This window comes from Tamandua tetradactyla, chromosome X, assembly GCF_023851605.1.
Source record: "Tamandua tetradactyla isolate mTamTet1 chromosome X, mTamTet1.pri, whole genome shotgun sequence".
In the NCBI taxonomy this organism is placed as follows: Eukaryota; Metazoa; Chordata; class Mammalia; order Pilosa; family Myrmecophagidae; genus Tamandua; species Tamandua tetradactyla.
In genome coordinates, this window is record NC_135353.1 from 27,743,298 (window position 1) to 27,759,790 (window position 16,493).

At 41.0% G+C, this 16,493-nt stretch overlaps 1 protein-coding gene across 1 annotated transcript; it reads right to left on the reverse strand.

Moving 5' to 3' along the window:
• Positions 1-4,278: 4,278 nt before the first annotated feature.
• On the reverse strand, positions 4,279-13,123 carry CCDC160 (coiled-coil domain containing 160). The gene is made up of 3 exons (XM_077146564.1): positions 12,967-13,123; positions 11,791-11,848; positions 4,279-5,669 (listed from the first exon to the last, which is right to left on the reverse strand). Exon 3 carries the CDS (start codon positions 5,643-5,645, stop codon positions 4,674-4,676), a length of 972 nt encoding a protein of 323 aa, XP_077002679.1. The 5' UTR covers positions 5,646-5,669; positions 11,791-11,848; positions 12,967-13,123; the 3' UTR covers positions 4,279-4,673.
• Between the last annotated feature and the right edge of the window lie 3,370 nt (positions 13,124-16,493).

Genomic DNA, 16,493 nt, shown 5'->3' on the forward strand with positions numbered 1-16,493 from the left:
GTCCTGTCGTGGTCTGGAATATACATGACAGCACCTGTTGTGGGGCAACGGGCATGTGCTTAAAGGCAAAATAAATGCTCCAAGGATACCCCAGAACATATCCTCAGACCCAGGTGTAAGCTGTCTCCTGGGAAATGTCAATCTGAGCCTAATATAACACAACAATCATCAAAAAGCGAGATATGAGCAAAGGTGCCATTGAGAGAGAGAGAGAGATCCTAAAATCAGAAGCTCTTTCACTAAACAGGAGACATCACCTTGGTACTTAGTATGGAAAGGAGAGTACACCTACACCATGGGTAACTACAGCTTCAGTGTCTTTTGAGTACAAAGAACAAAATACCATGACTTATTTTTATCTGAGCAGTGGTAGCAGCGGGTCCCCAGCTGCGCAGCTGGGGAAATGAAAAATACCATAATAGCCTCTCTTGTCGCCATTCCTTTTTCCCACAGGAGCAATATAGCAGGGCTTTCTTGCCCCTTCTGATACTCTGCTGGGGCCAGGGGTCAGCCTTCCCTGGACCTGATTGGAAGCATGCTGGATAGATCCTGGACGAAGGATTTACAGATTTACAGAAGCTGTCCTGAGGCCAGAGGGCCCATCACTAGAGATTTATTGCTTTGGCTTAAGGTTTCATATAACAGTAAAATCAAAGCATCCTCCCCACAACTTGTGCCCCCTTCCCAAATATATACACACATCTTTCATACACATATTCTGAATGAGTTTATCATATCATCTCCAGAGAACACAATTTGAGGGACAGTAAGTGCAAAGAGCTTGGTGAGGGTAGTAGCTGGAAAGAGACAGAAGGAATTGGTCAACTTCCTATTATCAGTTATATGTAATGATAATAACAACAACAGTTGTGACATTTATTGACTACTTTCTCATGCAAAGACCTTTACATATATGATCTCATCTAATCTTCCCAACAACACTATCTACTAACTCCATTTTACAAGATGAGGAAACAGCCACAGAGAATTAGACCCTTGCCAAAGTTCACAGGGCTCGTAGGAGGATAACCAAAGTCTGTGTGCTTCATCTTTATGCATCCTTGGAGAGAGGAGCAATTGTGGTGTTTCTTTTTCATACATCTCTTTAAAACCACACCGTTCACAGCAGACTTGGCTGGATATTATGACCAAAATATCTTAGGACGTTTGTTTCCAAACAAAAATGATGGCAGCCAAAGGGACAATGGCACCAGCAAAATTCTTTTCTGCAATGTGTTATCTGGAACGTGGCTTTTATGTCATAAGCATTCTATTCTCCGGTCTATCTGCAAATGAGCAAAAACGTTGGGATTCACGGTAGTTTTCAGAGGAGAACCTCAAATGGGACTTTAAAAATCAGAAACAATATCCTAGTGCTCTAATTCATTGCTATTAAGAGTCCTCTTTGAAGCCCTGTAAATCTTCCACATTCACATTCCAGAAATGTACTCAATCCCCAACACTCACCCCGATGCTTTGCCTGGAAAATCCTTCTTATCCTTCAAGGCCCTGCTCAAATGTCACCTCCTTTATGAAGCCGTTATTAGCCCCACAGGCAGAATTAATTGATCCTCCTCTGTGCTCTCATAGTACTTTACATTAGCAGTGCTAGTATACCACATTGTTTTTGTTAGTTTTGTAAGTAAGATCCTTGAGGTCAGAGACCTGTCTTGTCAATAAATCCTTTTATTCCCATATCCCAAGTCTAGGACATACCATATTCTCATCAATCTCAGACTCTATTGATTGTAAGATACACCATTATTTTATGACTCACTAAGAAATAAAAAAACACTGACAATTATATGATGACATGCCATCAATTTGAAGATGTGTCCCAAATTCCAGGATGTCAAAATGTCAAAAAAAAAATGTGCCTTAGAATTGATGAACTAAGGTAATAAGTGCTTAGCAAATGTTTACAGGGCTGTACTGTAAATTCAACTTGGAGCAGATATTCCTAGATCACTGTGACAGCCCATGCTTTTAAATAAGGAATTGTGAGTTGGTGGTGAGTGGTGTGTTCTTGCATACTGACTTCAAATATTTCACCCTCTAACAGATTAAAGGGATGAGTGTCTTGATGTGCTTTCCCTGTCAAAAAAATATCTCCACGTCCCACATCCAATACACTGGAGGGTACAGCAACAATAGATTCTGATCAAAACTGGGGGACACCTAATGCAGTAAATGAGAGTGATTGTAGAGACAGTGGGACAGAATATTTGTGTCTGCCTTGATTCTGGTTCTTTAAGACAATTCAACCCACTGTTCTTCTCATCTGCTGATGAAGAGGAACAGTAACTGCCCAGATATCTTTTAGCTAATTCCAGACCCCTTTTTTATTCTGATGTAATTCCTTCCTAGCTCCAAGGCTCTGTGACCTTGCATTCCATTTCTCTCTTGGTCTTATGTACATATATTTCTATATGTACATGTATATACATAGTTATATGGTTTCCCTGGTTGGTGTCTGGGCCTGGGCTTTCTATAGGGCCTTTCCATAGAGCAGGCCTTGCTAGGGTTCAGCCTCCCCAGCTGTCTCTCATCAATAACCTGTGTTTCAATTTTATCCTAGGAAATACGACCCACCCCACCCCAGAGCTGGGCTAAGCCAAGCACTTGTCTTTCTTGACCTCCCTTCACTACACTTCTGCCCTCCGGCCCCAGCATATGCACACTCACAAAAAATAAACTAAGTTGTCACTGAAAACCTTAGATATACTGTTGGTTGCAGAAATTCTCCTGGTTTAAAAGCTCTTCTTTGAAAACTGAAATATACTGAGAGGCTGAAGCCTATTGGCCATAAACAATTTGGGAAATATCTTAAACACGTAAGCTGCTCTGCACACTAGCAGTCAGAGAATGAGAGTATAGATGGGACAAGGACAAAGGGATAACTTTTAAGGGAAGTGATGAGGAAGAGAGTCAAATAGGACAAAGAGTTCCTAGTTTTCTGTTGTGCCTGGACTCTTGGTGGGAAATCAGTGAACACCAAAATCCTGAAAGTCATCTCTTCCGCCAAAGCAGGCTGCCAAGTGCCTCAGTTAAATTAGAGGGACTAAGTCGGAAAGCTCCAAAGATTCTCGTTTTCCATTTCAGTTCAGTCTTCCCAGGCCAGTACAGCCGTGCTAAAGCTTTAGGTCAGATCAGTTTCTCTCCATCCAGTGCCCTCCCAGACTTGACTGAGTAAAGAAGAAACAAGGAAAAGGAAGGGAAATAACCTCCCTTACTCCTTCTCCTAATTTACTATTGACATCTATTTGTTCCTTTAGAAAGGAACCTGCTAATGTTTCCTTTGAAAGGTGGTCCTGCAAAGTGGGTTCCCCAAGGTATTAGAGCTGAATGCCTCTAATGCCATAGGAGTTTTACTTCCTCACAAGGTCAGTTACACGTGTAAATAAAATCGCTGAGGTGAAATCACAGAATATCAGAGATGAACAGAATCTTGATGATAGATCTACTCCCTCATTTTATAAATGAGGACTTTGAGGCATAGGTTAATTAGCTAGTTAATGGTAGAGCCAGTAGTGGAACCCAAGTGCCCTGACTCCCGGTCTGGGGATTTTCCCATCAGGATAAATACTGAAACAATTCAAACGTATTCCACCTTCATATTCAATAATCACCCTTGGTTCACTGGGCTTAAAAATATCATGGAAATAGAACTCCAATTACAAAACATTTTGATGATTGGTGCAAAGAACCAACTGGCACATAAATTTCCCCCAAAGGATTGAGTGTATGTATATACTTTTTACTCTTTTTAAGTATAAAATAAATGATCATTGCTGGGTTTACTGTGGCTGGATTACTATATAAATCAAGCCAGCTCACTGAACTGTGTAAATCAAGCCAGCTTGCTAAAGCTTTACCTAGATGACATCCAATACCTTTCACAACAGTTCTGGCTAGCTGGTGGTGTAAGCTAGGCAGGAAGTCTATCAATTTTTCCCTGGTTGAATTTTGGAAGAACTGTGTAAACAACGCCCCTTGCTGGTGAACACAAGAAAATGCAAAAGTCATTGCCGACAAAAGCAGGGCTCCTGCAAAGGTCACACAGCAACCTCTCTAAGCCGTCTTCTAGTCTATGGGAACTGTGGCCAGGTCAAAGGAGAACATATGGGGAAAAGCAGCAGGGGGAAGTAAAAACTGCATTTTTTTTTGAGATGTTTACATATGCCTAATTAAGGTTAGGACATAAAGAAAGCAGATACATTTTTGGTGTCCCACTGAGTTTGAACAGGCAGCTACAGGACCCACAGACACATATTATGCTTATACACATAAACAAAATTTTTATTGTTAACATCAGTGAACACAGATATCAGAATATTCACGTGCCAAGGACATGTTGCTCACAAGATCACAAAATGGCTGTTATTTGTATTCAAAAATGATTCAGTGAATCATTATGTGTCTAATGAAGCATAAAAATAACAAAATGATTTCTGAGGCTTCATTTCCATTTGGACTCTCGCAATAACTTCATTAGAAAGAAAAAGCAGAAGCTTTGAAGTTAACATCTACATGTTTAACAGATACTCTGATTCACCAGAAATGAAAATTATATCCTGTTACACACATTTTAAGTAGTAGACAAAGAAAGGACAATAAACACATTTGGCTCAATGACTTGCCTAATGAAAGGCTTTTTCCTTTTTTTTCAAGTTTTAAAAACAATCCCCTGTAAGGTGGTCAAGGGTACTTGATGTTGTTACTGCAGCAAAGTGTTCTCTAAGCAACTCCAAGGCTCTGTTATTTCTTGCTTGCAGGGTCTTCTCTGCCCTCAGTTCATTCTTGATGGCATCGAGCTCTCCGCGGATCTTTTCCATTTCTAATTCATAATATAACTTCATTTCTTCTTTTAGGAGTACATTTCCAACCTCAGTCTGACGCTTTAACTTCCTGATGGTTTCTTTTAAATCTTTGTTCTCTAGATTCAACTTCTGAATGACTTCTTTGGCTTGCTGGAGCTCTTCAGTTAAGTTTTTTACATTCGTGGCTTTTTCAGACAGGTCATTTCTTAAAGCTTGAAGCTCCTGGTCATTCTTCGAGGCATCCATTCCTGTTTCTTGAAAATTTAGAGGTTTTGTAGAAACTTCTTTTTTGGAGTTCAAAAGTTCTTTTTCGGCATTTTCAAATTCCTCTTCTATTCTTTTGCATTTCATATTAAGTTCTTCCAGCTCTGCATTCAAAAGGTTTAGACGAAGTTTTGGAGACATTCCTTGGGTGATTTTCTTCCTTGTGTCTCGCCGGCGTGGAGTTGGTAATTCCTTTGTACTCCAGGCAGAACTATTTTCTGTGCTTTTAAAGCTTTCTTCGGTTGCAACATCCAAATTAGTTGCTTCACAGGAGGCAGGATTTGTGTCTGCTTCATTCTTTGAAATGTTTATTTTTCTCCCTCTTAACTTTGGTTCTTGTTCTTTTTCATTTCGTTGGGAAATATAGTCTTTTCTCTTATATTTATTTTTTTCTTGAAACTTTCTACTGGACAAATTAAAAATTTCTTCCATTCTCCTGGTCTTATCTGAAGTTATTTGTTCTGAAGAAGATTCAGACTGAGAAGCCTGTCTTAGCAAATCCTGTGAACTAACACAAGGAGTAAACATATTCTTCTTCCAGTGTTTTCTTCTAGTATCCATTTCTTCAGGAACCTCTTTCAATTTCTGGAAAAACAGTTTAAATCAAGACAAATTATTTACAGTGGAAGCTAGTGTAATAGAAAGAACTAAGAATGTTGTCTCTCCCTCTAAATCATTGAGTGACTTCAGCCTCAGTTCCCTCATTTATAAATCGAAAGTGTTGAACTAGTCAGGTTCTACAGACCCTTCCAGGTTAAAAATTCTTCAGTTCTGTGAAATATAAATTGACACCTCTGGTGTCAATTATTACAGGCAGAAAACAGTTCTATGAGAAAGCAACTATATATATATGAAAGTAGACTGTTTTATAATAACAAAAACACTTTACAGTTAGTAGCTTAATATTATTAATACTTGTGCTTCCAACGTGTCTGATTTTTTTCTAGTTCTTTTGGGTTGAACTATTGTCAATTCATTCTTTAAAACATCAGAGCTTGATGCAATGTGAGCTGCTTTCGGTAAAGTATACCATGCAGACTTCCTTATGACTAACTGCCAAATGCCCTTCTGCCTTGACCTGTAAATTCCAGCTATTCCAGTCTTGGGCTTAGCCTTTAGGCAAGACTGCCAAGTGTATAAAATTCTATCCATTTTGATAGCAGTTAATGATGAGAACCCAATGTCAACAACTGAAAACATTAATGCCACCAAATGTGTTTTCCTCAAGAGACTGATTCCAAGTGTAGTTTTATACGTGAAAACTTCCCATATTCAATCAGTATGTAACCAACTTATCAAATTTATTTTTAAAATTCGAGGCTGATTGTTTTGATTCAAAAGGTGTATTCCCTAATCAAAGGGAATCCTTAACAGTTTTCCTAAACACTGATATATTTGTTTAAACATCAGTAACTACTTTCAAGGGAAAGGAGAAAGAAGGACCCAAGGAACAGTCGGAGGGGCCACCAGTTCAGTGCTTGTCTAGAATTCCTCTTTATGCTTCTGCTAGGTTTCATTCCATAAATTAAAAGGAAACAATCTACCATTTTCAGAGCTTAGATGTTTTGTTAAGGACCACAGAAGAAGACAGGAAAATGAAGGGCAGTAAGGAGAACTGCATGTTACTTGTAAAAGACAGAAAGGGAAAGGAGAAAGGTTTATAAAGCTGGAAAGTATGGAGAGGCAGAGTTTATAAAGCTGGAAAGTATGATGGAGAGGCAGAGTTTACTTAATTCACTTGATACATTAATTTACTTTAATTTATTTGCAGCATCTCTAATAAGAAAAATCAAAGTATGCCCGCAATTATTTTTCCTATGCATGCAAATGAACCTATATCTCTCGGCAATGAGAAAAACGCAGTTAATTATTTAACATTTTCTTTCTGATTAAGAGTAGTGAATGTTATTTGCAGAAATTTTGGAAAATTTAGAAAAGGACAAAGACCAGAAGGAAACTCTTATCATCCTATGGCCTCCAGATAACCACTCTTTGGTGTACTGCCACTTTAATGTTTTCTTTTAATCAACAGTAGTTTAAATAACACAGATTTTTCTTGCTACAGGCAATGAGGGAATAAACTTGATACCTACAGGGATCAAATATGCCTTTCCTCCCCAAAAAACAGGGAAGGGACTTAGTATTCCCACAGGTATAATCCCTACTGGCAACTATTTGGCTTTGAGGAAAAGTAAAGATATAAATATTATTAAAAGGAATTCTTTAGGGGTGGGGACTCAATGAAGGTGTTTTAAATGATTGGTTCAAAAGCCATAAGCCCAGCTTTATTAAAGTTTAGTCAGTCACACCACAGTGATAAACTCAGACTTGAAATTCACATCATATATTTCCTACTGGAGCATCATCTCCTTTTCCCTCTTGAAACAGTCCTTTTAGATTTTATTACTCTAGTAGTCACCACCCAGAAGCATCTATGATCCAACTGTTCTTAAAGGGAACAATCATCACAATCCTGGTTTTCCTCCTCTCTAGAAGCATGAATGCATGTAAGTGGGAATGATTGCAGCGACCATACAGAAATAGAAGATAAGAGGGTGATGTTAATTGTCACATATTTTAGCAGTCAAATTTTTACCAGATAATTCTGTAAAAGATAAAAATGCTTCTAATCAGGCAGCAATAGAAGACAGATTTACTATTCCTTTTACGTAATTCTAGATGAAAGACATTGGTGGAATTGATAGAGAAGGAGGTGAGCAGAGTGGCAAGGAAGGAGAGGTCACTGTATATCTGGAGAGAGCAGTAATGATAAACCTGAGATAAAGTCTGGGTATAGACAAAAGTAAAAATAGGTAACTCTTTCCATTAACAATTTTTCTCCTGGAAAAGGTGACTTCTATCTTCACCCCTCCACCCCCTGCTCCTTGCTTTAAAACTCTGGAAAATACATACACAAACACGTGTGTATGTTTTAACTTAAAAAAAAAAATACTCCACTACCTTTCTTCCCTGGGCCTCTGTACAATTTTTGGGTGTCAAAGGAAATGCCTTTCAATGAGCCCTATATAGCCAGTGCTTTCAATGGACCTGGCAAGAGCACGCTTATTTTATAACTGAGGCACAGAGAAGATGAGTGACTTGACCAAGACCACACATCAGTGAATAGTGAAACTGAGACCCTGTCTCCCAGTTCAGTGCTTGTCTACAATCCCTCTTTATTCTTCTGCTAGGTTTCATTCCACAAATTAAAAGGAACCCCACTATTTTCAGAGCTTAGGTATCTTTTAAAGGGCTACAAAAGGAGACAGGATAAATGAAGCAGGGTAAGGAGAATTGCATGTCACATATCAAAGGGCAGGAAAAGAAAGGAGAAAGGTTTGTAAAGCCTTTTGGAATTTCCCTCCCATGGCTTAGGCCTACACAGGGCAGGGTCAAGCGGTCTCTGAGCAGCTACTTTTTTTTTTTTTTTTTTTTGTGGATATGGGAAGGAGCTCTTTCACACTGACAAGACAGACTTTAAAGGCTTGTTCCCAAATCTAGTCACAAGAGTGTGGCAAATCCCGGATTGAGGGTTAAAAGCTGCCAGTCTCATTTTCTCTTTGCAAATTACGTTGTTTGTTTTTTATGCAGAACAAGTATGGCATTAGTATTCTCTGGCAAGGACAAGGACTATGCTTCTGGGCTTGGCACATTTTATGAGAGTATCCTTCAGAAACAATGGCACTCCTCTACCCTGGCGTGGCAGCCATTTTGCTCTCAATAAATTTGACTAGGTAATTTGCTGCAGTATAAGGCGAATCAAACCAGAAGCCATTGTTGAAAGTATAAGCACGCCTCTATAAAAGTGGGTCAGTTGTCAACATTTATTATTATAAGTGCCTACCCAAGACCACATCAGATGCTGAGAGACTGAAAAGGGGAGGGGAAGGAGGCCCAGAAGAAATGAAAAAATATAAAGAAACAAATAAGCCAGAACACAAGAAAACAATATAAATCATATGACAAAAATAACAATAAAAATCAGTGATCCCCAGAAGGCTCTAGAACTGCACTGTTAAGGCCTGGGTGTCTATATGACTGTGCCTATTTCATTTGTGTCTGACCTGAATTAATAGTAGGCTCTTGATGGTTCTAGTTAGCGCCTCACTGAAAATATCACCATTCATCTTGGATGACTTTCTTTTCTTTTTGCATTGGTAAAGTATTAGGGCAGTTTTCTGGACTTTGGGGTCTCTTGTTAAGGGAAGTGGTTTATATCTACCTAAAGAATTTGAGAACCACTGATAAATTGAAAATAAATTTATAATGTAATATAATGTCACATATAAACGTTGAGAGCTAAGCATAGGGTGATCATTGATTATGGATTTTTAGGTAGAACCATCCCATAAAAAATTTTAGGTGGTTGCATACCTATCTTCAAATAGCTCCAGAAAATAATACACACTATTCATGGTGAAAGGAAAAACCCAGGGAATCATCCTTTAGGAATTTTTCACAAAATCATCTCACTTTCATTTTATTCTATTGTATTGTATGGAATTCTCTTCTCTTATATTGTATGGAACCCTGGGGAATATACTCATATTAAGGAGGATAAGTGATAAAACGTGCAATTTAATCCTTTTTTTAAAAAGTTCTTATTTTATATCCAATACTTTAGGGGAATTTGACATAGAAAGATTTTTTTTTCTTGCCTTAAACCATTTACATTAGAATTTGATTTCAAATTTTCAGGGCTATCACTTTTGCATAAATTTGAATCTTCTTGAAAAATGCCATTATTCTTTCAGGCAGGGGTAGACAGACACCGGGAAACAGTTCTGGAAAAAATCCAGAGACTTCTTCCCCCAAGGAAGGAAGGAGTCTTCATAAGACTCTTCACAAAAGTCCTTCATCCCAAAGTTTGTAAATTTGGAATGATGGCTGGAAAACGGGAAAGGTTATCTCTAATCTCTGCTGGGCAACCTTCTGCCACTGCCCTCATGCCTTCAGCCCCCCTCAACTGCAGGTGGGGCTTTTAGTACCGCCTAGGGGCAATAAGGCAAGACAAAGGGCCCCCTCTTAGCCCAAGGAACTTTCTCCCATTATTTCTGGATGATTTCAGTTCTCCCGGCTCTCAGAAAAACTGCTGGGCCAAAACAGGAAAGAAAAAAAAAAAGTCTGCTACAATGAAAGTCACTGGCCTTGCTTCTTTGTTCAATTGTCCAATCTATTCCTACTTAAAAGTGGTGGTCCTCAATCCTTTTTTCTGCTTCCACTGTTCCCAGGCACAAAACACTGCCATCACTACCCTCTCTCTTTACAGGAGAAGATCTGACCTGCCCCCTCTAGGGGAACTTCTCCACTTCCCACTATCTTGAGAATCAATGACTTGCAGAAATCATCACATACCAAAATGAGATCCCAAATGAACTGTGTGAAGTCAAGATAGGTCAACATTTTTCACAGTACAAAATTGTGGAGAAGGAGAAAGAAGTTCTTGAGAAAGGAAGTGAGTGTTAGCTGTGGTGGAAAAAGGCTGAAGACATCAGAAATGTTGGCTCCCAGAATTTGGAACTATGTAAGAAATGTACCTACCTTCTGTGAGTCTCAGTTCTTCAGCTATAAAATTGAAAAAGGGACAATGTACTTACTTCACAGATGGTAAAGAGAAATGACTGAAAATGGAAATGGGAGAAATTTTAAAGTATACTATAAATAGCAGTTTTTGTTTGTTTTTGGTTTTCTTTACCCTCCCTTTGACCAGAAACAAGCCAGTTAAACAATCCAACTCTTCTCCAAAGTTGACAGTCTAAAGCCATCAGACCTTGGAAAAAAGGCCATAAATGTCATTTTGGAAAAAAAGATAGGTTTTATTAGAGTAAGCAGAGAATAACAAAACTTAAATCTTAATTTAACCTGTACCACCAGTAAAGAATTAGGCCTAACTTCTACATGGGTTTTTTTTGTTTGTTTTGCTTTTTTGCTTTTTTCTTTTGGTGTAAGGGCCAGGAATTGAACCCAGGTCTCCCCGGTGGCAGGACATTCTACCACTGTACTATTGTGCACCTTCCTATATGTTTCTGATGTCTCTAAACTCTTGGAGCTAAACTGAGTATTTTAGGCAGACAAGTACAATTTTTCAAAACTTAAGATGCTTGCATTTTTATCACCAATTGCATTACCTAGAAATTTCCAAATGCCCCATTGCTTTTCATAGCCCCCAAAACTTCTTAGAAATATTATAATTAGAGTATCAGTTTGAAGATTAGCCGAGATGACCCCGTATTCTTGAGTTTTTCCTGTGCTTCTATATATTTCGTACATGCCTTTTCTATACCCATACTCTGAGATCTTCTGGACACAGTTGGAATATTTTACTCATCTTTATATCTCTGGCTGCTATCTGACGCATAGTAGCCCTTAACAGATATTTGCTGATTGTAAGATCCTTAAGATCCTTCCTGACAATTCTATAATGCTTTGATTCTAACTGAATTTTTCAAAAAACTTATAATTTTTCCCCAGACTTCTGAAGTTTGGGGGGTGATATTTCAGGGAAAGGCCATTCATTTTTCGCATGAGTTTTGAGTTATTTGACGTTTTCAGGACACTTTGCTGTTATATTTATATGAGGCCTTCTTAAAAATGTACAGACAATTCAGACTGATGATCTGGTTACCAAGCTGATGATAATATTGGGTAAGATTCGGTGCTTCCAAACACCCATTACAAGATTAGCAGCCAACGTAAGTGTACTTACAGTTCCTGAAGTCCAAGGTCTTACATTGGATTCTATTACTTCACTTTCCCAGTTTGAACTGAAAAAAAAAGCAACCCCCCCACCAAATAATCAGTAGATATAATTAACCAGAATGTCCAAACCCATGTCCATATCTAAGAAGTATATTAATTTTACAAGTGATATGCTTAGAATCTCATTTTGTCTGCCTGAAACGAGAATGCCAGGCACTTAAAGAGAGGAGCGCTCTCCTTATAACTTGTCAACACATCTTCTGAGCCATTATGCCATCAGGTCTTCCTTCCCCAAGCAACACAAATATCACAGACAAGAATCAGGGCAACATCTCAGCCAACACAGTATCTCCTTGCCCTTAGCACCTATGGAACAGAGGAGCGCGGCTGCAGCGCCAGAAGCTTGCTTGTTATTAATGAGCATGCCAAGAGCCACGTTAGCAAAGGGCTGGAGCCCGGGCCTTGTCTTTTTCCCTCCACAGTACAGAGTAAGGTTTGTTGCCTTTTTTTTTTTTTTTTTTTAATATTCAAAAGGAAAGCGATCCCGAATTTTGCCTTCATTTTTCAGGGACCTAACATATGGGTGGAGTGTCCACTTCACCAGATAAACTGTCTTCTCTATTGTTTGGCAGATAACGGGAGGGAAGCAAAGTACCACTGAAAACTGGGCCCGGACAAAGCTTATTACCCTGAATTCTTTGTTATGAGCGTGAAAGTGTTCCTTCTAGAAGAAAAGCTATGGAGTCACATTAATTCCGAAGGTATGGGAGGCGCATTCCTGCTTTAAAACTAGATGTGCATAAGCACGGTTTTTGTTTGTTTGTTTTTTTGTTTTTGGCGGGGGTGGTTTCTCAGCAAACGGCTAACTGAAACTCCTGCCATTGCCGATTGGCGCGGGCGGAGAGAAAGTGTTCCGAGTCCCGACGCTGGCCCGGCGGTCTCCACCGCAGGTGACACCTTCCACCTCCCCAATCCCTGCCGTCTCGCTGGCAGCGGGAGGGGCCTGCACCCCTCTTTCTTCGACACCCCACGCGGCCCCTGCTCCCCAACGCTCGCCAGCTCCCGGCCCGGGGCGAGGAAATCCCGCAGACGGGTGGGAATCCCCGGTCTCCCCGCGTCCCGGAGCCAGGGGAGAGAAGGGGCGAGCCCGGGGGAGCCCGGGCTTTCCCTTCCGCAGACCTACCTGGAGGCGTGGGTGCGCTCGGACGAGCCCGGTCCTCTCTTTCCCGAAGCCCGCCACCACAGGCGGGCGGCGGCCCTCGGCTCCGCGCTGGCCACGGCGACCGGGTCCGGCCAGCTCCCAGCCCGAGCCTCCGCAGTGCAGCGCCAGCGCGGGCCGCGCCGTCACCTAGCAACCGGACGGTCCGATTTAAAGGGACCCGGGCTCGGCGGACTCGCGCCGTGGGCCGGGCTCTGCCCGCGCGGCAGTCACAGCCCGGCCGGAGCACTGAGCATGCCCGGTGGGGCGGGAACGGCGGCCGCGTCTGCCTGGCAAGAACTGGGAAATCAAACTGGATGGACCGCCGAGTCGGGGGGAAGGGGCGAGAAACCGCGATGCGGCCCCACCCACTGTGGGATTATTACCGAGGGTCCGGGTGACTCACAAAGCCACCTGGACAAAGCGATTGTACGCGGGGCGGCGGGGGACTGGGGGGTTGGGGGACCGGGGGTTGGGGGTTGGCTTGAAGAGGGAGTGGCACAAGGCAAATCCCTAGGCCTGTTCTTGAGTAACCTCACTTTGGGGAAGGTTTGTTCTGGAAGATCTTCCGGCTTTGCTTCAGGGTTCCTGACAATGTGGGACTTGCACCCGCCCCCCCCCGCAACACTTACCCCCCCTCCCCCCTCCTTACCCCCACCCAACCCTGCCCGTTAGCACAATGGTCTCGCCGGAATTCTGCCTCTGACTAGGTCTCTGATGGCCCTTGTGGTGTCAGGACAGCGTTGACCCCTCGCTGTGCCCCTCTGGCCATTGGGTTTTTTTGTTTTTTGGTTTTTTTTGCATGGACAGGCACCGGGAATCGAACCGGGTCTCCAGCATGGCAGGCGAAAACTCATGCCTGCTGAGCCACTGTGGCCCGCCCTAGCCGTTTTGGTTTTTATCTTAGATAGTACCATAGCTTCCTCGTTTATCACTTAGCAATTGCTCTAAACCATTTAAATTCTATTTGAATTTAAAACCTGTTAGGGGCAACTAGTTCTACACTACAGGCAGTGTAAAATTATTTCCAATTTTCAGTCCCCCAAACTACTCTCTTCAAGCTTCAAAGGTTGCTCACAACTTCCAGAACTTGGTTGAGGGCACAAGAAAACGTTCCTCATTATGTTATACATTTCAATCATGGTATTTTCTGAAATAAATAAATTATCTTCTCAGTTTTTGATTAGTTTCGTTGCCCAAACACCAAACTGGAAAACACACCCTGGCTGGAGTCTGTTATGAGCTATTTTGAGCCCCACAGATTTGGACCCACAACAGGGCCTGACCAAAAGATGGACCTGTCCCAGGGTGAGGAGCCTGAAACCGAGCTGCGCCGGGATGCCTGGAATAGTTATAATAGTGATTTTTAGGAAAGTCAGTATTTTCTATGAAGTGTAAGAGTGAAAGGAAATCTTGGCTCTGGGATTTTGGGGGAAAGGAGGTTTAAGCACATTAAAGAAGTGATACTGATTTATCAAGACCTAGCAAGGGAGTGACTTAGGAATAATACCAAGTCAAATTTCAAAACTTCAAAACTTCTTGGGGGAGTAGGCAATGGTGGCTTAGTGGCAGAATTCTTGCCTACAATGCCTAAGATCTGAGTTTGATTCCTGGTGCCCGCCCATGCAAAAAAACAAAAACAAATTTCTTGGGAACTGGATCTAACAGGCGTTTGGGTCCTGGCAAGGTTGTGCTCAGGTGCTCTGAGGCTGAATTTTTTCTCCTTTATCCTCCTTAGGAAACCAATGACAACAAGAGTTAGAGTAGGAAGAGGCCTAATGTCCAAGGGTATTTTATTAGGGACCCCCTAAGTATCAGGTGGTGGGATTCTGACAAAACTTCTTTCCTCGATATTGAGTCTCCATAGTGCCTCGCATTTATCGTGTGTATTTTGCTTTAAAAGCCTTCAATTTGGTTTTCCTTTATGTAAGAGCCCTTATTAATGGAATAAAGGAATCTTTCCTAATTGCTTTGTGTCTCACTTTCCTCATTTACACAATGGGAGTGTTCATTATACCTAACTGATAGGAATGTTGTGAGGATCAAGTTAATGTTTTTAAAACCCTTTCAAGAATGTTTGACACAGAGTAAACCTCATGTAAATGTTTGCTATTATTTTTATTGTTATTATTATCTTGTCCTATAAATTCATGACCCTCCTAAATAAATGAACACACTGGTGAGGACAATTTGGGGTGTTCTCTGGATTGTGGAATCTGAGATCTTAAGATCCAGAATTCTAAACCTTGATTTAAGGTAGAGTTCCTGACTCCCACTAGGCTACCCTGATTACTTTTTTTTTTTTTTTACATGGGCAGGCATCGGGAATCGAACCCAGGTCTCCAGCACGGCAGGTGAGAACTCTGCCACTGAGCCACCATTGCCCACCCACATGGCCCTGAAAGAATGCATAAATTTGCTTCAATCCTGCTATAATTCCATTTTTAAATATGGTGGATCACTCCTTCATGTACACTCAATGGCAGACAATCAACAAAAATGATAGGGAGTTCTGTTATTCAAAGCTGTTGCAGACTTGGAGATCGGTTTTCAAATACAGAAGTCAGAAAACAGTTTACAGTGGGGACAACCAAACCAATAGGCCAAGCCCTCAATCTTGGGGTTTGCCCCTTTGAAACTTATCCTTGCAAAGGATAACTAGGCCTACTTAAAATTAGGTCTAAGAGGCACCCCCAGAGAACCCCTTTTGTTTCTCAGATGTGGCCTCTCTCCCTCTAAGCCAACTGTAGAGGTGAACTCACTGCCCTCCCCTGCTACGTGGGACATGACTCCCAGGGGTGTAAATCTCCCTGGCAACATGGGACAGAAATCCTGGGATGAGCTGGGATTCAACATCACATCAAGGAATTGAGAAAACCTTCTCGACCAAAAGGGGTGAGAGAAATGACACAAAATAAAGTGTCAGTGGCTGAGAGATTTTAAACAGAGCCAAGAGGTTATCCTAAAGATTATTCTTACGCATTATATACATATCCCATTTTTAGTTTATGGTGTATTAGAGTGGTTAGAGGGAAGTACCTGGAACTGTAGAGCTGTGTTCCAGTAGCCATGTTTCATGAAGATGATTGTATAATAATATAGCTTTTACAGTGTGACTGTGTGGATTGTGAAAACCTTGTGTCTGAGGCTCCTTTTATCTATGGTAAGGACAGATGAGTAAAAAATATGGATAAGAAATAAACAAATAATATAAGGTTAAAATAAATTGAGTAGATTGAAATATTAGTGGTCAATAAGAGGGAGTAGTAAGGGGTATGGCATGTATGAGTTTTTTCTTTTTTCTTTCTTTTGCTGGAGAGATGCAAGTGTTCAAAAAAAATCATCATGGTGATGAAGACACAACTGTGTGATGATATTGTGAGCCATTGATTGTAAGCATCTCAAGAATGTTTGTATGTCAAGAATATATGTTTTGTTTGTTGTTCATAATAATAATAATAATAATAATAAAGCGGTTTACCATCCTCCAGAAGCTCCATCATTACCAAGGC